The sequence below is a fragment of the Gopherus flavomarginatus genome, chromosome 15 (assembly GCF_025201925.1).
Source record: "Gopherus flavomarginatus isolate rGopFla2 chromosome 15, rGopFla2.mat.asm, whole genome shotgun sequence".
In the NCBI taxonomy this organism is placed as follows: Eukaryota; Metazoa; Chordata; order Testudines; family Testudinidae; genus Gopherus; species Gopherus flavomarginatus.
The window spans coordinates 28,301,942-28,325,843 of NC_066631.1; the positions used below are offsets into that span (position 1 = coordinate 28,301,942).

Genomic DNA, 23,902 nt, shown 5'->3' on the forward strand with positions numbered 1-23,902 from the left:
ACACTAAGGCCTTGGCTATACTGGCACTTTACAGAGCTGCAACTTTCTCACTCGGGTGTGAAAAACACACACCCCTGAGCACAGCAAGTTACAGCGCTGTAAAGCACCAGTGTAAACCGTGCCCCAGTGCAGCAAGCTAATCCCCACGGGGAGGTGGAGTACCGGCAGCGCTGGGAGAGCTCTCTGCCAGTGCTGGCGCAGTGACCACACTCGCACTTCAAAGCACTGCCGCAGGAGCACTTTGGAGTGTCGAGCGTCGCCAAGCCCTAAGCTTTTCCATTATCGTGGAAGTTTTCACCTATGACTGTCACTCCAACAGCTGGTGCTGTTTAACTGAAGCTTAGTCTCAGCAGATTCTATACACCTTGTTTCCCCTCCGCGCCAATTATGCGCTGTCAGTGACTGCTGACACGTGCTGCAGGGTGGGCCCAGCCCGAGGCCCCTGCAGCGAGCTCAGGTTTGTCAGCGGCTGCCATGGCGCGGACCCCCTGTCACGAGCAGAAGGGGGCAGGGCACAAATCACGTCACTGCTGCCGGGCGTTGGCCTGGCTCAGGGGCTCCTGGCTCAGCTGCCGCAGACCTGGCAGGGCCCCCGTTAGCCCAGGCGCCGAGCGCCTCACTCCGCCGCAGCGAGGGAGGCACTTTCCTCCCGGGCACAGGGCGGCCCCGGGGCCCTGCCTCAGCGCGGTACTTCCCTGAGTAAGGCCCCGTGCCCGCCAGTCCCCCCGCCACGACCCAGGCTTGGGGGGTCTCGCCTCCGCCCCTCCGGCCTCACATGGAGCGAGACGAGCCGGCACGGCGGCTACAGCTGCCCCCCGTTAGCGGCCCCGCAGCCTGACACCTCCTCTCAGCGCAAAATGGCGCTTCAGGCGCGGTGCTTAGGTTTTCATTGGAATGAAACCTCGCGAGATTGCTTAGGTTTTCATTGGAATGAAACCTCGCGAGATCTCGGGCGGGACTGTCCCGCCATGACCCATCTCGCTGGTGCAGTCTCTTTCGGGACATTTTCGCGCAGTGGGCGGGTCCTAGCTGGCTCTTGGGCGGAGTTACGGGGGGGTCCTGGTTTCTCGCTCCGCCTCTTCCCCCTATTGTTTGGCCTAAGCCTCCCCGTATCTCTTACGTAATCAGTGAGCGCCTACAGGTCGAAGGCCCTCTAAGGGGTCCTTGGTGGCGGCGTCGCCTTCTTAGACGGGGAATGCGGGCGCCTGTTGATTATATAATCGCCGCAGAGGTGGCTTCTAAAATCCTCCTAGTGGTGTGGGGAGTTAGCGGCGGGTGCGGGCCCCCGAGCTGCGTTAGCGTGGGTAGCGCACCGGGTGACTCCGTGCGGCGCGCAGCCTGGCGGGGCTGTCCCTCACCAGGACCCCGGCAATGTCTGGCTCCCAGGCAGCGCTGGCCGTAGCGGAGTGTCGGCTGCGGCGATTACCGGGTTAAGCGCCAGCTTCCGGGGCCCCCTGTGCCCGCTCAGAGACGCCTCCCGAGCCACTGACCCGGCCGCGCGGGGATGAGGCGGCGCAGCGGCACAAAGGCTCCTCGGGGGCTGCCCGTTGCCTAGTGCGGGCGCGGCCCGGCTCCCCCTCCCCTCATCCAGCTGGCCGGCCTCCGTCCGGCTCCCCCCCTTCCCGTGTCCTCCAAGCTCCCCCGCCGCGCAGCGGCCCCGGGTCCCTGCCCTGCTCCCACGGCCTCCTTTCCTCTCTCCCTGGGGACCGGCAGGCGGGATCCCCCGCCTCCCCTCCCCGCTCAGCTCGGGGCCCCGTGGGGGAGGATGTCGGAGGATCACGAAATGGATAAAATGATTAAGGTAGGAAGGAGGCGCCGGAGCTCGGGGACCCCCCAGCAAATCCCTCTTCTCCTCCCCCCGCCTTTCCGCTCGAGGTCTTCAGCCCCCTAAAACAGCTCACCCCTTTCGCTTTGGGGGCTTGGACCCCATCCCCAAACATCTCTTGGGATATGTGGGGAGGGAGGGGAGCGCAAGTCACCCATAGTGCTGGCTGCAGTCTCTACAGGGGCCACAAATTCTTGTTCAGTATATTTTTTTGGGAGGAGTGGAGAACCTGGCTGATCTTGTTTCACTCAGATGTCTCACATATCTTGGGGATGATAAATCTGAGCTCCCTCTTACAAATCTTATTCCTTCCACCAACATATTCTTTCACACATGTTGTCTCTCTGAAAACAAACTTCCGCCATCTGTGTCCTTTGATGCTGGGAATAAAGAGCTAAAATATTTGAATATTAGTTACTTTAATTACAGTGCTGTTAAATTTGGCAATGTAAATTTAACCAGCTGGCAGAATAGCTCTGTCCTATGGTTATTGGCTGATCAAAGTGCTGTTAGGGTAATAAATATGTAGGCACTCTGATACTAGATTGAGTATAAAAACTTGCACCCGCATCCCACTGATTGCAGGAGCAACACCCTGAAGTCTTTTGCCTTGTAGTGGACCAAATTTACCCATACAATTTTGTATTTTCACTCCTCAAATTGATATGCAGGTAGTTTGTCCACTTTAAAAGAAAATGCTGCACTTTATGAAAACGAACTTGGCATGTGTGACATCTGGTTTTTGGGAGAAAGGGGAGGGCACAAAACAGACATAGCTTTGCACAGCGAGAATTATTATAGGAACTTAGGATTCAATAGGAAGTTGTCACTGCCTGAGTTGATTTCCTGAAGAAAATAGTGAAAGTCAGTGAGAGAAAAGAACAATAAAAATGTACTAGAAAATTTCTGCAATGTTTTAGTCTTGCATCAAAAGTTCACTACTGCCAGCTGTAAGGCCTTCATAAATATGTTAGAATCCCTTCCTGACTCATATCATTAGATAGCACTTCATAATCCTAGATAAGTACTACTTTTGCTAATGAAACCACAAGGATAAAACAGACAAATTCCAGAAAGGCACCAGAATTAAATACAAGTTGTACCTGGGGAAAAAAGCATTTCAAGTCTCCTCGCCTCAACCTCCCACCATCCTTTCAAGCCCTGAAGGGTTTCTTATAAGGCACATATACGAAAATGTGAGCTATTTAAGTTTCTGTATAATCTTGTAACATTGGAGTCTAGATTTATTTGAAAATGTGATGATGGATCTTGCTTTTTAACAATGCTAGCATGGCACTTTGGTCTGAGCATCAGGTTGGGAATACCCATCCACCTCTGAAACAACACAGTCAAATACTAACAGGATACATCATTCCTGAGGTAATAGACTGAGTACAGTGCTGTAGTTGTCCAAAAGTGAGCATCCATCTGTCTGACTTGCATAGGCACTACAATCCCGTGGCACAGTTTGTAAGAGTTAGTGTTTGCCTAGATGTCCTTGGTTTAAAAATCCACAACCCCATGGTGTGTACTGTGGTGCCAGCCAGCCAGCTACTGGCTGCTTTTCTCAGGATAGCTAGTTAGCAGTGGATACTGTGTGATCCTTTGGGATAAAAGGCATATCAATTCAAAATATAATTCAATCCTTCATTAAAGCCTGAGGTTGAACTTCCCATTTATCATCGATCAGACGTGATTATTAAAGTTTATAGTTTTCATGCCCATGGGTGCAAGTTCTGCAGTAGGAGTTGGGAGAGCATAGATCACTGTGCCAGCATGAACTAGCAGAAGTTGGAAAGTACATTTGAGCAATGCAAATCCACTAATGTTTTGAAGATCAGGCATTAATTACTCCAAATAAAATGTTTGATTGATTTTGATGTTGAATATGAATGGTTCTTTTAAAAATCCCTCTCTACAATTTTTCACTGGGTCTAGGTGGAAAGTGTTGGGAAAACAAACTTGCAAGACTTTCCCCCAAAGGGTTGATACATACCTTCACCTTGTGCCCAAGAAGAGCTTAGTTGGTTAGCTGAAACCCTGCCACTTACTTGCTGGGCTGTTGGAGCCTGGATAGGAGATGTGCGGCATGAGTGCCCACACTACTGTTTTTAAGTGCCGTCTGCTTATTGAATGGAAGTTGAACTCTTTACCAGTGGAACTGTAACTGATGGAGGGAGGTTGTGGGAAATACATGGCAATGAGAGTGAACCCCAGGAAGCAGGCTTAGTTCATCCTTAAGCCCAAAACAATAAAAGGCATAAAAATCCCACAGATATAGGTGAGAACTTCAGCATAATGCTCCAGGCACCCTCTTTGCATAACAGGCAGGAATGTTTGAAGCAATGTTAAGGTACAATTTAGCACATTTAAAATCCCTTCACTAGTAGTAGCTGAAGCACTTACATTCTGAGCATCGGCAAATAGTTCCAGCTGACCTGCCAGTCACTTTACAAGTTCACTGCTTCGCTACACTGCTACTCCCAAGTTGCCAGGCCTTTCCAGCTGGAGAGCTAGCTCTCTTTGCTACCTGCATCTATAGGTGCTGTCTCAGCCCTTCAGAAGCTATTTCCTCCATCCCTCCCACTCCCCCCAAAAGACTTCCTTCATTTTCTCTAGAGAATCTATAAGTTCATTTCAGAAGCTTTAAAAAGCATTGCTTTAGCCTGTACCTTTCTCCTCTCATGGTCTCTTTGTCCTATATAAGGCAGGAAGAGACAGTTGTCTTGCTGGGCTTCTTTGAGGGAGGGTTTTGAATTCCTCCTTGCATCAAGGAAATTCCAAGTTATTCCTTGGATGGTCTTATAGACGCCATGAATATTGTTTGCCATTCTGTTTGGGCAGGGGAGGTGTAGAGTGATGTGTGAGCCATTGTTCAAAGAGACCCTGTCTATACTTGAATATCTTTTTAGACTGCAACGGCAATTTTTTCCAACAGCCTGCACTCTTCATTATACAAATAACTGATCAAAGAATAAAATACTGGGATAAATCTGTTCCTTTATATGACTTTCTAAGATCACTTAAATTGATAAGGGAACTACACTTTGTCAGTATTATTACTTGAAAACAGTAAGCCAAGTAGTAGGCACTGCTCTAATTTTCTCCTATTTCCTCTAAGGGGGTATAACTGGGACATGTGAAAGATGCTTAAAATTTTGCCTTTGTACCTTTGTTCATGCCACTCATTTATTATTAGCACGCAACTTTACTAAGCACTCTGCAGGTCATATAGAGAGGCAAGCTTCCTGTCGTAGACAGCTTACAATAGAATTTTAAATTCATGTCTCCCCTTTACCCTGGGACCTGTTCCCTTATCCTTACATGGGATTCAGTCCTTTTCAAATCCTGCTTAAAATACCACATTTTCTTGGAGGCTGTTCAACATTAACCCACCAACTGCAGTGTATACTGGGGGTCTTTTAAATTAATTTAATTTTAAACGGCTGACCATTTGAGTGTTGCTGCTTCAGCCTGTCAGTAATATATCTGAACATCTGTATTTTACTTTGATGATCCACTCCTTTATCTAGAGGATGACTTTCTCTGTATACAGCTCTGAGCACACTAGTGCTTAAATATACAATTAGTTGTCACACATTCCAGAAAATGACCAGTACAGATCTTGCAGGGTGAGGGAAGGATGAGGAGCAGAAAGAGAGCTCAGACCCCAGCTTTGGTCACTATTGTACTGCTTAGTCTGACAGAAAATATATAGGAAAGACTAGTCAAAATAGTCACTTGGCAAACAGTTTATTCTGTTCACTATATCCTCTTAACTTTTTTCTCCTGTTTAATCTTTCCCCTGCCCTGTCGATCCCTACTTCCTGTATTCCTTACAGCAAGCCAGAAAACAAACTTATATAAATTGCTTCCTGGGAGGAACAGCATCAATATGGAATATATATTTCCCTGGAACTATATTAACAGCTAGCATGTATATATCTATACTCTTCTCTGGTGGTATTGTCTTTAACAGCAGTGGTAGAAGTTTTAGCCAAAACTCTGTTATGCTAAGGCCCCCTACATATACAACAAATGATGTAATGTTGAAGGAAGATGTTTAAGTACAATAGTTCCTGAGGCATATAGTACAGTTTGGTCTTGTTTGTGCAAATCGGAGGAAAAAATGGTTATCATGAGTATGGTTCCTTAACAAACAAGATCAAAGTTTTTAGCACTGGCCTCTGCTGTGCTTAATTTGCAATGTAAAGATCCAAAGACTGGAAACCTCAGTTCTTTAGCAAGATGCTAATGTGGACAGGACCAAAGAGTAAATTCAAATTAAAAAATATTATTCATCCACAGTTTATTTTTTGGGAGGGAGAAGGGGTAAGGCAGAACTCAGAAGGAAGATAGCCTTTGCATATTATTATTTCCCAGGCCCCTTCTATCAATTGATGGTTACCCCTTCCAGAATGCTAGCAAGACCAGCTTTAGCAAACTGCCATAGAAGCACAGAAGATATTTTACACTATAGCACCATGTTATGCTAGTATTTGTATGGGTGTGTAACTTTCCTTGGTAAAGTGAAATAAAAGCATATTTTTTCCATTGATGTGTCTCTTTCAAATCTGGTCTGCAGATTCAGAAAAGTTGTAGTAATTTTTTTCCTTTTTGCATAGGAAACCTCAATTTTAGAGGAGTACAGCATTAACTGGACTCAGAAGCTGGGAGCTGGAATCAGTGGTCCAGTTAGGTAAGACAGTTTACCTGCTGATTTGTGTATGCCATCAAATTGTTATGTTAGCAGCAAAGTAAAGTAGTGAGTATATATTTTAACTGCATTAATAGTAGAAAGATGTGTAAATCTTGAAAAGTTCCTCTCATTTAGTTATAAGGAAATAGGAATAGTTTGTGTGTAGTAACAAGTTCTTGACTCGGATGTAAGGTACCGTGTACATGGAGCGTGTATGTGACTCGGGTACTCTGCCACTATTGGAAATGTTTGAAATTAAAGTGAAAATCCTTCATCTCATCTCTCTCATTTTGCCCCATCACCCACCATTCTATTTGTAAAGCAAACTAGGAATAGTTATGTGCTTGGGCAAGATGCTTATAGAAAACCCTGTTCCAGCATCTATTTCTCTTTATAAAAACACTGTCTATACAATGCAGAGGACACCACGCCCATCAATAGTATTGTCAGTTGGTTAGTGAAAAGGCATCTAGTGCTGAATAATTTTACCAGCTCTTTTTTCAGCTTGTTATGTGAAGCCAATTCAGATACTGTAACTAGTCCAGTATCTGTTACCAGAATTAACTGGGTCATTAATAGTCTTATCACTGACATGCAAGAATTGGTGCTGCCTGTGAAGCACCATGAAGAGTCTCTGTCTGCCTGAAACCCCAGAACAGATGTTTGTGCTTCTGTCCTCTTGACTCACCGCTGCAGTGCCCCCTCAGGGCTGGGTCTCATCTACTGCCCCCCCGCTGACAGCCATTCTTGTCCTGAGGGGCCTTGCTTCTTCTCATGGCTCAGCCGCATGGCAGGGTTACATTTAGTCCCCTCCTCCCAAGTCCAGTAAACCAAACTCAGACATAACTCCTTGCCCCTAGCCTGACTCCCTCCTCTATAGATTCTTTAACCTGAAGGTCTAGCTCCAAATGCAGCAGTTCTCCCTGCATTGTGTCAGGGTGTTCCCGTACCACCTTTCCCAGTGGTGGGTAGGGGAACCCAGGGCCTCCCTCTCCTCTAGGTGCCAATTTAGAGACTCCATGATGAGTAGCTAAGGTTTGTTCCCTTTGACTCTTGCTGCTTCCTGGAATTCTCTCTACCTTGGCTTTTCTTCAGGCCCTTTCCCCTAGGGTTCCCTCTGCCTCTCTCTAGGCCCTTCTTCACTCTCTAACAACCAGAGATGGACTGACAAATCACCCTTCCTACCTGGGCTTCCTCCCTTTATACTCACCACCCAGCTGGGCTTCATCTTGTTGGACCTAGCCCCGCCTCCAGGTGCAACCAGGTTTCTTAACTGAGCTGTTCTAGCTTCAGTTAACCTGTTTAGTGCCAGTATGGAGAATATACCTCATTACAATCCTGGAAAACAAACTTCACTGCCTCCATCACTGGGAGACTGAGAGGGAGACAACCAGCTGGGCTATCTCATCTATTTCCCTGTCCAGGAAGGATGATTTTCTATCACTCTGTCCCATCTAGTTTGAAATGTCCCTTTGTTCTTTGTTTATATTTGATGGCTGCCAAATAGGCCTAAGATCCTTCCCTCTGAAGCAGTCCAATCATTAATATTAAATATACATTGCACAAGTGCTTGTTTTCAACATTGTCAGGGGCCTTGTCAGAACAATGGCTTTGCATTGGAAACATTGTATGTATTATTGCTGATTAGACTCTACATTCCAGATGTTTAATTTGTCACTGAGTTTTTAATCAAAAACTACTCACTTAATAATTAACATGTGTGATATATTGTTTCTAATCTGCAAAGCTATTTACCAGTTTCAGTCCTTGCTTTCTCTTGAATCAAGATGTGCTGTGTATTGTTGGGAGAATAAGTTCTGTGTAAAATGTCCATATTTCAAGTATGTCTTGTGATTGTTTTGGAATATGGTGATGACTTGTAATTCCTTTGAGGCTTTCTAGTCTAGTTTCTCAACAAGCACCCTGTATATTACAAATAGCTCATGAAATGTGAGCTAAGATTAACATAGGCTAATACCAGTAATTATAAATCGGTTAATTAAAATATTTTTCACAATCCTGCTGACTGAATGATTTTATTGCTGTAATACCAGAGTCTGCATGAAAAAATCTACTCAAGAACGGTTTGCACTGAAAATTCTTCTTGATCGTCCAAAAGCTAGAAATGAGGTATAGTTCATTTTTTAAAAACCTGTATAATTATTGAAATGTACAAGATCTCTCCCGTTTTGCAAATTATTCCACTTGTATTAAAAAGAATTAGCTAAGGTAGAAAGTCAGTCAGCCATTGACAGATTCCATTAAGATATGTTAAGAAGGGTTTGCTTTTTGCAATACGCTTGCTAGGCAGTGCTCTGTGCTTTTGACCCTTTGAACTCCCTATGTTTGGTTTCTACTGGGCACACTTTTGTGGTTTTGCTAGACATGCTGTATTCACAATGGATACCTGCTGTTTATGCACAGAAAGTTCCATTCAGAAAGGTGCATGAATCTACAGTGCCTTCCTCACCCTCCATTATGTAACATAATATGAATAGTTAGAGGTAATTTAGCTTCCATACATCGGACTCCCAGCATTACTAAAGTAAGAACTGGCAGACATGCTTCAAGTTGCACTCTAAATGATTTAGGGTTGATATGGTGTAGGAGATCTTAGATGAGCACACTAGCTTAATTTGTGATTACATTAGTGTGAGTGACAATAACATGGGAATAGGCATGTGGAATGTATGATCTTTAAGATGGCTGTTGCAGGTTTATATGATTTTTGCATACTGTTTGTTCTTTTGAATTTTTGTTGTTGAATGAAAGATGTGATGTTTCAGGCAACATTTCATCAGTGTACATTAAAATGTCATTTATTCTTAAACTAAAGAAATATATATATCACACGTTCTTTACACATCTAGCATCGGTTTCCTTCTCCTCACATTGAAAAGTGTATCAATCGATATAAAATTACAAGCAATAGTTTAAAATGTTAACGTTTCCCACTCTAAAAAAAAAAAAAAAGAGAGAGAAAGACATTGTGCCTAAGATTTATACAAATTCCATTTTCTGCTGCAAAGCAAATTCTCATTAAATTGCCTGGAAAAGCTATATGAAAATAACATCAAGGACCTGACCTGATCCTCCAAACTAAGAGGTTTAAAACTGGTTGAAACTTGCCATCTTCCAGTATTGCAGAATATTTGAATAGAAGGTGACTTTATGTATCATGATTACTATTCCATCTGGTCATAAAAGGAGGCAGAGTATAAAGTTTCAACTTTTATTGGTGAACTTCCAGATTTTTGTCACTATAAGCCATATCCTTATTGTTACAATAAGATCATTTCTGTAAAAAAAAATTCTTCTAAAGCTTGAACTTTGAGTGGTTTGTTAGCGTTGATGTCATAAGCTGTAACAATTCTTGACAGGTAAATAAATTGATAATATTGTCTTTTTGTCTTGTTTATTTGAGTGTAATGTCTGCTTGGTTGATTATATAAATTCTTATAGGCATTGTTTTGAAATAAGTGAGTGGGCTGTGTAATTTTTAGCCTGTGTGTAATTTACATTGAAGCAATTAAATCATTTTGATTGATTGGCTCCTGTAATCTTGGGGATATTGGGAGGGATGGAGCTGTTTGATGCATATCATTGTGTACAGTAACGTTTCTTACCTTCTCTTTAAGGTACGTCTGCACATGATGTGTGCAACACATCCAAATATTGTTCAAATTATTGATGTTTATGCTAACAGTGTGCAGTTCCCTCATGAATCCAGTCCAAGGTAAGATTACATAGGGTGATTGATTCCCACAGCTTGCTTTCCATATTTAGGCCCAGGTATAGTGGAGACTTTTTTTAATAATAATTAATAAACCTGAAAGGAGCCTCCAGCTGGGGTTTCCAGGCAAGATACTACACTTCACAGTAAGCTGCACCCATTTTTCTCATCAGAGTGCCCTGGCTTTATAGACAGATACTGTATACATTGAACTTCATTTTTTGATTAAAGTTTGATTTCTTTGCTGCATATTTCCAGCTATCATCTTGTTGAAAACTACCATAGTTTGGGACACATACATTGTCTGAGAGTAAACAGGCTTCTGTCCTGTTTTAATACTAGTTTGGCACATAAGACCTTCAGAGTCAGCATTCTTTGAGGAGCTTTCCATTTTCAAGCCTGTATTAAAACAGGGTAGGAGTTGTTTTTATCTCTCCGACACTGATACTTTCCCTTTACATGCAGGCTCACAAATGAGATCCCTTGCAAGAGATTGGTGACTTCTGGCCAGCAGCAGGTTCAGAAATGCCGGTGTTAATAATAATAAATAATAATAATAATAAAAATAATAATAAATCTGTATATTGAATTGCATTTGAAAAATAACATTTCTGGCCTTGCAAACAGTCAAAATGTTGCCAAGCTTAAAATAGACGCAGAAAAAACATGAACCCGGGCTTTTGTCAACTATTGATATGACATAGGGAAAAATAGTGATATTAGCTTCTAATTGGGTGTTAAGTGTAAAGAATTTAAGAGTGAGTAGAGATTTGTTTTAATATAAAATAAAGGAATGACATCCTCTGTCTTTTTGTTCTCAGTGGGGGTTGACGGTAAAACTTTAATTAAAACCGGGAGGCACAATATGGTATCCTGCCTCTAAAACTTTAAAGATGGCTGTCAGCTTCACATTTGTAAATTGCTGTGAATATCTACAGCTCTACATAAATAATCCCTAAATGCATTCGCTTCGGTTGGAAAGCACGAGAGCCTAATGTGAAGTGCAAACTGTAGTCTCCCTTATGATAGTACAGTGCATTATTCAGTGAGTCAGACTATGCAAGAGACCAGAAGATACTGTATTTGACACTGTAAAAGCCAAAATTATTAAACTAATGTAGACAGAATAACAGTATGAGACGATTACACTCTTTCTTTTGGCCTGCATCACCAGCTGTGAAATGTGCATTACTAGATTAGCAATTTTGTTATATTTTGACAATTTTTTTAATATAATGAAATGAAATGCTTTTAAACAGGGCTCGGCTTCTAATTGTAATGGAGATGATGGAAGGGGGAGAGCTATTTCACAGAATCAGCCAGCACCGGCACTTTACTGAGAAGCAAGCAAGCCAAGTAACAAAGCAGGCAAGTTAACTCCCATGTATAACCAAAACCATGAACAATAATGGTTAAAATAGTTACAATTTCATGGGGGCGGGGAAGGAAAAAGGAAGCTAAAATAACCCTCAGTTCTGATCCAATGATCATTGCCTGCTTTGTTATAATCTGACAATACCAATGTTTTGATAGAACTGAAGAATTGAATTTTTTTGCTAATCTTCCTGGGCTGAGATCTTTATACCTTTGAAGTCCTTCTTATTAGTGGTTCTCCAACTTTGTCATTCTGCTGAGCACTTAACAAGAGAGAGATCCCCTCCTGGATAGTATCCCTGCCCTGTCCCTAGCATTGCAGTTCTCAAAGTATTACATTCAGGAGACCACCAGGAAGGGTCTTCATGGGGAACAGATGGTTGCAGGACTACTGGTTGGGAACCACTGCTAAATATCAGCTATAATTACTAATTAGTAGTGTTTCTCTTGGCCCATGGGAGACAGCAAATATACCATACCGTGTATATATGCCCCACGCATTCATTTTTCTCAAAGTCTAGAAGATACCAGTGTTCTCTCTAAGTGTTAAGGATCTGCTAAATGTCTCATGGAAGACCTAAAAATCCACTGAATTCCAAGATAAGTCTACCAGTATGGATAGCACATGTCGTCTGTGTTTCTTTTCTCTCTCTAGCCAACGATAACTCACTCAGCACTGTGGTATCTTGGCATCTCCCCAGCTTGTATTACTAAGGACTTTTGCACCCATCAAATGCTTTGTTGCTTATCAGTTCATCTGCTCATCTCCCATCAGAGGGGCCAGATGTGGTCAAGCTTGAAGAAGGGGCTCAGTGGGATGGCATTTCTGCAAGGATCCCCTTGGGGAATTCCCCACATCATTCCTTGGGGATGGAGGGGAAAAGGGGAATTGTTCCTTCTGGGTGAGCTGTGGGGGCCATCCGGAAAGGCCTAGATTCACGAGAGGGCTGCAGAAAAAATAATATAGCCTTAGGCTGTGGTTCCTCCAGAGAACCACTGTGGGACAGGAAAGACCTCTACCAGGAGCCACAGAAGGAGATTATTGCTACAAAAATGTTTGAGCCCTTCCACGTGCTGAAGGGCCCCTCTGCGTGTGGATATAGGGAACACAGTCCTCCTCACTTAGTTCTTGCAGAGAGGATTATGACATCCCAAAATGAAGATGCATGAATTGAGATGGGAGATAAACAGAGCAAGATTCAATGAAAACTCTAAGCTACAAATATCCTGGTCCCCTGAAAATGACCATAGTGGATTTAAAAAGAGAGAGCAGACAGGGATACAACATCATTGTTTCTAAATAGAATTCTTTTTAAGGTTTCCATAGTGTGTTGGCTCTTTAAACTGTTGATATGGTTGCATAGTGATATCTCGATGTCATGATTGTGCTTCCAGTGTATTAGGCAGACTATGCTGGCTGCTATTTTTTGAGGGGGAGGCAGAGGGGAGATTTGGAGGGGATGGAGCAAATTCTGTTCTTTCCAATTTAATTTTCTATAAAATACTTTATGTCAGTGGCTTTCAACCTTTTTTCATTTGCGGACCCCTAAAACATTTCAAATGGAGGTGTTGAACCCCTTTGGAAATCTTAGACATAGGCTGCAGACCCCCAGGGATCCACAGACCATGGGTTGAAAACCACTGTCTTATGTTTTGTAAGTTGTTTCTCATGAAGTTTCTCATTAATTGCAATGACCTTTCTGGCCTTCCATTCTGTGCAATTGCCCAGCATAGAAATTAGATGAGAAGTGCAGGATTGTTCTCCGCAGTAAATTTACTAGTGTTTTATGAAGTTTGATTTTAAAAGACAGCACACTTTCTGAACAAGAGAGTCTCCAGGAAGAACTGGTCAAAAGTATCTTTGTTTATTTAATTCCTTTTTTTTTTTTAAACACATGGACAGAATCCAGCTCATTCAGGTCCCAGTCTTACAACCATGCATGTATGAAATCCACTGATTTCAATGAGACCACACACATGCATAAAGTTACTTAGGAGTGCATTAGTGTTTGCAAGACTGAGGTTTTAGAAAACTACTTTAAAATGTTATTCTTGTGTCTGGTGTTTCCTGAATAATATCTGCAGTTAGAGAATTTTAACCCTGTGTGCCCAGTTAATGAAGCCTTGACACGCAGCTTACCTGAGAACACACATTTAAGCTTTTGTATTTGCTTCTGGGTTAAGTTAGCATTAAAGCTCTCATTGCACTATTTTTTTTAAGCATTCATCACCCTATCCTGAGACCCTGCTTGGGCTGAAGTCCCACTGAAATCAATGAATTCTCCCCAAATAAGGACTGCTTGACTGGGCCTTAATTTTGTTTTGTTTCAATGATATTATGTAAATGTTTTATTTCTTTTCATTGTTTAAATGAATTACACCTTCACATGTACAATCTGTGGAATCTTAAGACTAGGTAACAAGTTTCTAAACAATTGCAGCAGTGTAAAACTATCATCCCCTTACCTTGGAAGGACTAGTAGTAGTTTTCTGTGTCACATGGATCAGGTGAAATGTAGACAGTCCATTAATGTGTTAAAGAATAAAGTTACCTGAATATTAGCTCTTAAGTAATGAAAGAAAGAAAATGTTGGCTGAAATCAACCTTCATAGCTGAAGTCCTGAAATAAGAACTTCAGTGTTGAAAGTTAAGCAGAATGGAATCGCTTGAGTACCTGCAAACATGTTAGTGACACTGCTGACCAAGTACAGAAAAGAAAGGGACACTGTCATGGTAAAACCTCAGTACTGAAAATGCATTACATACCTGGGTTAGTAATACTGTACTGCTCTGGCTTATTAACGTAATGAAAAGAAAATCAGAATTTATGCTGTTTGTTTTCCTTTTGTCTAAGCTTAATGAAATGTAAATTGAATAGACTGGTCAGTGTGTCTACTTCTAGGCAGTTCCACTTCCTGATTTCCATGCATTAGTGCAGTGTGCTGTTTGGGTTTCCAGCGCTGTACAGGAATGTCTGAATCTGAAATTGGCTTTTGTTAAATATTTAACTTCTCTCCAAAAACATTTGAGGCCTAAACAATGTTACAGTGTCTCTGCAAAAGTGCAAAAATACTGTCAAGGCAAAGGGAGAAGTTCTATAACCGTAGTTGATTTCTTGTGCCCTTTTTCAGATAGCTTTGGCTTTGCAGCACTGTCACACATTAAACATTGCACACAGAGACCTCAAGCCTGAGAATCTCCTCTTCAAGGATAACTCTTTGGTAAGATGGGGACTTAGTTTTCTCTCTTTCTTGGTGAATTTTGTAACACGATCAAAGATGATGCTCAGAAAAGTGGAAAATAATAATAATACTAGTTCCTATATAGTGCGTTTCATCAGTAGTTCTCACCGTGCTTTACAAAGAGAGGTCACTGTGCAATGAGATCAGCTCAATCTTTTGGTGATAGGAATCCAAAGGAGTCAGTCATGTGCTCCTTCTCACTGCCCCCAGTGAAATCAGATTGTTATTTCCTCAGAACAGAACCTGTCCACACCAGTGAAATCTTACTTAGGGCCAAATCCTGTGCCTAGCACGAAAACACGATAAATGGACTTTACATAAGGGATCTTTTTAAGGGTTTAGATGGAACAGATCCTTCCTACTCTGTTTTTATTACCTTAGTCACTGCATCTCAACCCTCCCATCCCCAACACACACTTGCAAACATACACAGTACGGGTGTTTTAACTAGAGCAGGGGTGGCCAAACTGTGGCTCGCGAGTCACACGCGGCTCTTTTACAGTTAAAGTGCGGCTCCCGGAGGCCCCCACCCCCAATCCCCCTTCTCCCCCTCACAGATCGGCAGGGAGGGGAGATCGGGGCTTCTGGCCCGCGGGGCATGCCTGCTGGGGCCCTGAGCCTTGTCAGACACCTCCCATGGGGCAGAAGCCTCAAGTCCCACCATCCTGCTGCAGGACGAAGCCCCGAGCCCCAACAGGTGAGCCACACAGGGAAGGAGCCCCGAGCCCTGACAGGTGAGCCACACAGGGAAGGAGCCCCGAGCCCTGACAGTTGAGCCCCACCGGGCAGAAACCCTGACAGGTGAGCCCCACCGGACAGGAGCCCCAAGCCCCGACAGGTGAGCCCCACCGGGCAGGAGCCCCAAGCCCCAACAGGTGAGCCCCACCGGGTAGGAGCCCCGAGCCCCGACAGGTGAGCCCCACAAGGCTGAATCCCCGAGCCGAGACTGGTGAGCCCCACAGGGCTGAATCCCCAAGTCCCAGCAGGCGTTCCCGGCTCTCAAGGTTATGAAGATTATTGTATGTGGCTCAGAGGGCCAGTAAGTTTGGCCACCCCTGGACTAGAGGATCCATATAGTGTGGAACCACTGTTGATGGCCCATCACATCTCTTCCTACACCCCACCCACTCTGCATATACAAAGGAACCACCACAGTTTGCAGGTAGGACCTTGCAGACAAGGGGTTGGGATATACTTTGAGTTTCTGAGAGCAGCCTGGAGCACAAAGGGTATTCATTGCTCAAGTAAATCAGTTTATGACACCAGAATAACAGCCATGTGGCAGTGGGAAGGAAATAGCTGAAAAAGAGGAGTAAGCCACGGCAGGAGTGAGATGAGAGTCGAATGCAAGAGGGAAGGAAGAACGCTATACTGTAAACTAAAAGAAATTCAAGTACAACAAGATTCCATAATAAAATCCCTCCTGCTTCTTGTTTCAGGACGCTCCAGTTAAGTTGTGTGACTTTGGATTTGCCAAGATAGACCAAGGTGACTTGATGACACCCCAGTTCACTCCATACTATGTAGCACCTCAGGTAATGAATGATTGTCCTTTCAGTTATAGAGAAATAATGCATGCAGTATTTATTGGCCACGCCTCTGTACACATGCCAGTCTAATACCCCTTTCTAGAGACTACTAAGGGACTCTTGGGTGGGAGTCATGAATAAATGGATAGCATGGATAGCCTTTCAAAACAGACTGTTTATTGCTTTACACCACTGCAATCTACTGGTTACCGCAGGGGACTATGAGATAAGGGTGGAGGTACTAGAGCTTGCCAACAAAGAGTTGGAAGGATTTTTTTTGTAACATTAGCTAAACATCTAACCTTCATTCTCTAACTTCATTGTTTTGCTAACCTCATTCTCAGAAGTGGTCAAACCATTTTAACTGAAACTTTCCCAAAAAATTCAGCCTCAGGCAGATACGTGGTAGGGAAAATTTCAGCCTGAACTGTTTGTTTGGCAAAGTTTTAAGCAGCTGAAAATAGGGTCATACAATGGAAAGTGTCAGGCAGCTTTAACTATAGGCATGTGATTTAGATTTGTACTGTAATTTCTAATGTGGATTCTTGTTTTTATCTCCCTGCAACAGGTACTGGAGGCACAAAGACGACATCAGAAAGAGAAATCTGGTATTATCCCTACCTCACCAACACCCTACACTTACAACAAGGTAAACTTTTCAAAGAATCTGAGTGTTGACATCTTTTAAGGAAAGTGCTTTTTCTTTCTGCGGGTAGATGAAACCATAGAAGTAACTGTAGTAGCTGTAATATCACACTACCATGAAGTGGGGCATTTGTGACCAGGAACAGTAAAAAGGTTCAGACTCTAGGCTTTCTAATACATAAAACTAACTAGATTATACCACACAGTTTCCCAGTGAAAAGTAGGAAGTATAACGAACCTTAGGGAAATGTCACTTTGCCAAATTACCCTTTCTTTAGCCGGAATGAAGTAACCTCAGGGATAGAGTTTTTAATTTGGCTACTTTACAACGTAGCAAGTGTTGGAAAATAAAAATTTAAAAAACGAGCAGGTGGTGCATTGGCACTACTGTCAGTACTCTTTCCTGGGTATATGGTTGGTCTGGTTTCATTAAGTGGGCTTGGAGAATTGTGTGCAGGTGATATGGAGGAAGGTAAAATATTGCCACAAAAATGCATTTAATTGCAACTTAGCTTAATAGTTCAAAATACATATGTCCCTGTTGTTCATAGTTGCTTTTTTCAATAATCAGTTATTATTTTAGGGTTAATCGATTTCAGAGGTACTCTGATTAGTTTCTGCTTGTTAATTGGGCTGCACAGATTAGCTGTCCCAGGTCTAGAGATCCATGACATGCTTAACTGTGCTTCTGGCTTTGAGTTCTTCTTTCTGATGGAAGTGATCTGTTGGTCTGAAGTATGAACTCCTTCATAATAGCACGATCAAACGAGAAATATGCCAGCGCTGTTAGCAATAGCACAGTATTAGTAACAGTAATGGTATTAAAAACTGCAAGGAAAAATGATTCCATTTTTGTAACATTAGCTAAACATCTAACCTTCATTCTCTAACTTCATTGTTTTGCTAACCTCATTCTCAGAAGTGGCCAAACCATTTTAACTGAAACTTTCCCAAAAAATTCAGCCTCAGGCAAATATGTGGCAGGGAAAATTTCAGCCTGAACTGTTTGTTTGGCAAAGTTTTAAGCAGCTGATACCTGCCTGGGAAGAAATTATTTCACCACTGTCAAAGGCTCTTCCAAAAGAATCCTCTCTTCTGTTGATATTAGGGGCTCTTGATAGTAGAGCCTGCTAACTTGAGCTCTCTCTTATTCATACTGTTGTCTTTTTTTAAGATGAGAAATAGTTTTATTATACAATGAGAAACTACTTTAATATCTGTACCAGTAAAGTCATAGGTATCACAGCTGATGCTGGGATTGTCTTGACAAACGTTGTGATAGAATTTGTCCTGAGATTTCTTTTATGAGCACTCTCAAGGCCAACCAGGAAGGTCGCATTCCTTTCTGACTTCTCCTAACAACTGATTCTGCTTATCAGCATCTTTCCCTCCATAGTTAGTGGTATTTTGGCCACTTAGGGTTTTCCTGTGATGTTTTCAGCTTTGATTGAAGAAAGCCTAGAGTTCTCTGGTTGCAAAGGGAAATCTTTGCACTGACATCACTCTCAAGGGTAATTCTTCAGCTCAGCGTACACTGAGTCTTTGGTGTACGGAGGTACATTTGAGTAGACTATATCAGAAATCCAAATGGCAGTACACAGAGGTGAACTCTACTGCATTACCCCATATGTCTTGCTTACTTCTTCCTTTTTAGGAGGAATCCCTGAAAAGTAGCTTGGGTAGAGCTGAGCAGGAAGAAACCAGTACTTTCCAGACACTTACATAAATAATGGAACAGACAGAGCAAGTCTCCGACACGAGTTTCTTCCAGTATAGTGATTCACATGCCCTGGCACTCTCTCACCCTCTCATCTATTTGCCATTGAGCCTCAGAGATGGGGAAAGTGGTCCCAAGTGCTTTTTGATAAGCTTTTAAAAGTCACAATCAGAAGACATGGGATGCACTTTTGTGGACTGCAGTGAGTAGATTATGCAATAGCAGATAAGTAATTTCTCTCCCTTTCAGTACAGAAGTGTCAAATGCAACTCTTGCGAGTCCTAAAAAGAAAATATTTTTTCACTGTCACATTGATACATAGCTTGAAGGCAGTTTTGTTCCTTCAGTGGATTAAATCTGTACGTTATCAAAGTACGAATCATATTTTAGCATAAAGAAAAGAGTCAGAAGAATAGGAATAAACTCCACAGTGCATACCTGTATTGACAGGGTTAACCAGTTCGTTGCCAATGTGTTATCCCTTTTCACCCTGTTTAGTTGTCGTCTTGTCCTGTGGAATTATACTGTGATAAGCAGCCTTGTTTGCATGTGACAGAGATCACTTAATGAACTGTTCCAGCTCATTCTTGAACAGCTTTCAGTCATGGCTTCATTAACTAGCTAGGAGTGGTGTATAAAATGTTCTTACCAGTATCCTCCTGCCAAATATGACTCACTGTAAAAACAGCACCTAGCATATGCCCAGCTCTCTGAAATAGACTGTGATAAACTCCCACGTAAACTGTCTTTACATAATAATTCTTGGCCACTCTAATTGCAAATGTTTAATGGTCCACCTTCATGAGTAATAAATGCTGTTTATGTCATTTTGCTACAGAGTTAAATTGGAGCCTTCCCTTGAGCCTTTGAATGTTTTTTTTTTTTTTAATTTTTGTGTACTGGATCAAAGTTGTGTGTGTGTGTGTGTGTGTGTGTAATATTTGGGGGAGTTTTGTACGTACAGAATTGGCTGTTAAAATGTAGACTCTGAAGGTGGAATGCTCAAAAGAAGTTAAGCTCGTATCCATTGAAATCACTGGAAGCCTGGGGAAAATTTTGACCGTGAAAGGTATCTGGTGAAACCACACAGGAGTTTGTTTAAAAAAAAAAATTTCAAACAACTGACTTTTTGTAGAAGTAAAACACATTGGGTATCTACTTTCAAAATCCAAAGGAATTTGGATGGGAGGGATAGCTCAGTGGTTTGAGCATTGGCCTGCTAAACCCAGGGTTGTGAATTCAATCCTTGAGGGGGCCACTTAGGGATCTGGGGCAAAAATTGGTCTTGCTAGTGAAGGCGGGGGCTGGACTCAATGACCTTTCGAGGTCCCTTCCAGTTCTAGGAGATTGGTATATCTCCAATTATTACCCTGAGGATCTGGGTGTCGGAAGGCCCTTCAGTATGTCAGGGGCACATGCAGGTATACTGGGCAAACTTGTGAAGTGTTGTAGTTTGTTTTTGACTGATCTATATACAAGGATACTTGAATCTTAGCATGTGACTATCAGAACATTACTAAGTACACTGCGAAATTACTCATTTTAAAAAAGTAAACATTTTTTAAAAAAATACACAACCAATTTAGCTGGCAAAAATACTTAAAATTTAATCTTTCTGTTTAAGAAAAAGATAAAGTCTTAAGCAGCTAATGGGAGGAGGAAAAAAACTTTTGAAATCTAAATTCTTCCAGAGTTTGGACACTTTTCATTGATTTTGTTTTTCCCTCTCCAATAAACTAATTCAGACTAGACCACTAGAGAGAGACCAAAAGGTATTTCAGCATTTCATAAGAAGTCGTGTAGATCTTTTAACATGGCTACACAGTGCTTTGCCGTAAGTTGTGCCCCAAAAGTGATAATTTCCTTGCTTTCAGAGCTGTGACTTGTGGTCCCTGGGTGTCATTATTTATGTGATGCTGTGCGGATACCCTCCTTTTTACTCCAAACACCACAGTCGGACAATTCCAAAGGACATGCGGAAAAAGATCATGACAGGAAGTTTTGAATTTCCAGAGGAAGAATGGAGCCAGATCTCAGAAATGGCAAAAGACATTGTGAGAAAGTGAGTCAGTTGAGGAAAATGTTATATTACTCTTTATTATTTATATCAAGACATTGGAAAATCACTAAATATTTTGTCACTAAAGGCTCCATTTTCAAAAGAAAAAAAATTGTCTGTGTATAAAGCTGGAACATTGTATTTCATATTCAGCATGAACAAAGGTTGGTAAATGTTTTCCCTTGTTTCTCTTTTTCCAAACCACTGTCTTCAAATTTTATCGGCTCCTATCACTAAAATATTTAGAGTTGCATGGAGATTTAGCCTTTAACGGGAGCGGTACGGTTATATCGTCATGCAGCACTTCTGGAAAAGTACGAGTGTTTAGTGCGTAGTGCATGTGTACCCAGTCTAAAACAAGCAGCTGATCAGAAAAGGTTTTTGAGCACAGTGCAAAAGTTTTTCTGGTATGTATTTTATCAAAGGGACACTGTCAGGTCATCTTTGGCCTAAAATTTGAGCATTAAAATCTGTTAAATCCTAAGACCCCAAAATAAGTATTTCTGTACATTTTTTTAAAAGCAAATCAATATTCCCTGAAGTATTTGCAGCTCAAACATTGCAGCCCTCTGCTATTGCATGATAACTAGAAAATGGAACTGATCAGAAGCCAACCACATTTTTAAAACTGAAATTGACTAGTTGTATTTTCACTGTTCAGTCAGAGAAATGAAAAAAAGTTAAAAGCAGCATAAATAGTGAAAATCAAATCCATTTAATTATTTTAACCTGACACTGTCCCCTTTAAGGCACTGTAAAAACTCCAGGAACTAAACCAATGGCATACTTTTGTAAATATTGGAGGAACCTGTTTTTAGTGGTATAAAGTCGAGAAGGGCTTTGACATACAAATTGCAGTTAAGGTTTCACTGAAACCTTCACTTTGAGTGAAATCAGCTTTTTTAATACAGCAGCTTCACTCTAAGAAGGTTCCACTGCATTTCAAAATGGCCACGATATTGGATTCCACAGACTGTCAATGATTTCGATAAAGTCAGTTTTCTTTCATTCTCTTGAATAAACTGTCAAAATTACTTTTCCTCTTTGTCCTTCTCCACCAAATGTGTCAGAACCTGTGTCTATGGCTTGATGTGCAGTAAGGTATTTAAGTCTTTATAGGGGATCCTCTTGTTTTAGAGAGGTTCTTAGCCTGTATGTGTGCTATTTTCTGTTTATTTTGCGTTTTAAAAAAAATAAGGTTGTTATTCACATGAGCCTTAGCTCTGGAGGTCACATTCTGCCTTCAAGTGGCTGCTTGCTTTGGAGCATGTTTAGCTGATATGTGGCCTTGATCTTTACTTAAGAATAAGAATATAAATTATCCCTTTTAAATCTAAAGGAAAAAATCCATATGGCTTGGGTTCTTGAATCAAAACTGAAATGGAGGCCTGTTTGCCACCTGTGCCTTGTACCTAAATCTATGGACTAGCCTGGGGCACTGCTGACACTTCTGTAAAAGTCACCTACTTTTTCTTTCTATATTGAACAATTCTGCTATACAATCAGATAATCAGTTTTTGGTATAGTTGTGCAAGAAAGTTAATTATGGCTTAATTTGACCGTATTGTTTTGTCTATTTCCAACTTGACCTTTATCTTTGACCATCAGCAATACCAATAATATATCAGCCATAATACTGACAACTTATTTTATATTAAACAGTGGTGCTTAATAGTGGGAGCTTTAATTTACCTGCCAAATCTTTTCCAGGCTGCTCTTTTTAGTCAGTGTCTAGTGATTTATCTTTCTCTCCATAACAATCCATAAGGTTTCACAGAATCTCATAATGCAACTCTTATTTACAATCCTATCTTGGACTCTACAGTTGTTACGTTATAGTAAAATTGTGCTTTGAGTGTTGGTATAAGTAAAAAGCAAAGAATAAGCAGATATCTGGCAGTATAGAAACTTAAGTGGAAACGGCTAATTTATACTGTTAACATGGGAGAGCTGAATATTCTGGAGGCTGTTCAATCAGTGTCGGGGCGGAAGGGAAAGGAGGCCATCCATCTGTTGCAAGCACAGCCATTAAATAGTTGCCTAAATCAGTAGGTCACTGGAGAGTTCTTTATATTAAGTGCTGCGAATTCACCAGAGATAGAAGTTGTCTCAATTGTAGAGGTGTCCACTTGTCCATCCTTCTGCTGAGGAAACAGTGCAAAGAAGTTGCATTATAGGAGCAGAGTCTGTTCAGTAAACAAATACCTAGCTTTGAAATTCTGCCTTACTCTGCATGCACAAAATCCTTGATTAAGTAAGTCCCACTAGCTGGCAAATCTGTAGAAGCGCATTTCCAGAGAATAATGGTCCATTTTGCGTTGGGTATTTCTTAAAGGAGGAGAACTTTTTCTATCACAGGATCTGAAGATACAAGTTAGCTGAGTACATTCATTACAGGATCCCTTTCTTACTTTGTGTCACTGAAGATACGCACGGTAACTCTGCAGTGCTTAAACAGATCTCCAGAAAGGGTCATTGGAATAAAATGACTGATGAGGAGCAGATCGTTTGTGAGAGGTTTTGTTGGCATTCTAGTCAAAGAAGAACTCTCATCTCGGGGGATGGTAACTGCAAAATTAAAAGCACTATGATTCTAGGCAGAACAGCAGGTTGTTGCATAGAAAGAACAGAGCATCTCTAAGGACCGATTTGTTTTCTCTCTCAGGCTGCTGAAGGTAAAGCCCGAGGAACGGCTGACTATAGAAGGAGTCCTGGACCATCCCTGGCTAAACTCCACCGAAGCTCTCGATAACATTTTGCCCTCTTCCCAAATGATGATGGACAAGGTTTAGATAACGTTTTATTATTTCAAAAAGGTCAAGTCTGGAATCGGGCCACATTGATGTTTGTTAAGCATTTTGTCTTAAAACTATGTCCTGCAGATTAAGAGCTCAGAGGTTGATGACCTTCAGAAAGAGAAGGAGAATCTTTGTTCCTGAAACCAAAAAGTTTCATTTAAAACGGGGCTAGAAAGAAAATTCTTGAAGATCAGCTGTAAAGAGCAACCCTGACCTAGTGAGACGCAGGAGGAGATGGCCAGTTATAGTAAATGTGACCTATTAGAGCTCTTCTGTCTCT

General features: G+C 41.8%; 1 protein-coding gene across 5 annotated transcripts in view; it reads left to right on the forward strand.

Moving 5' to 3' along the window:
• Window positions 1-1,203: 1,203 nt before the first annotated feature.
• Window positions 1,204-23,902, forward strand: part of MAPKAPK5 (MAPK activated protein kinase 5) — a 32,496-nt gene continuing 9,797 nt past the window's right edge. The window contains exons 1-10 of one of the 5 annotated variants that reach the window (XM_050924260.1): window positions 1,204-1,801; window positions 6,451-6,524; window positions 8,579-8,654; window positions 10,163-10,260; window positions 11,517-11,629; window positions 14,768-14,853; window positions 16,314-16,409; window positions 16,972-17,052; window positions 20,640-20,827; window positions 23,490-23,610. In XM_050924260.1, the coding sequence (XP_050780217.1) occupies window positions 1,766-1,801; window positions 6,451-6,524; window positions 8,579-8,654; window positions 10,163-10,260; window positions 11,517-11,629; window positions 14,768-14,853; window positions 16,314-16,409; window positions 16,972-17,052; window positions 20,640-20,827; window positions 23,490-23,610 (969 nt within the window). In that variant the 5' untranslated portion in view covers window positions 1,204-1,765. Of the gene's footprint in view, window positions 1,802-6,450; window positions 6,525-8,576; window positions 8,655-10,162; window positions 10,261-11,516; window positions 11,630-14,763; window positions 14,854-16,313; window positions 16,410-16,971; window positions 17,053-20,639; window positions 20,828-23,489; window positions 23,611-23,902 lie in introns of those variants that run through there. The other 4 variants (XM_050924262.1, XM_050924263.1, XM_050924264.1 and 1 more) reach the window with 4 other exon arrangements.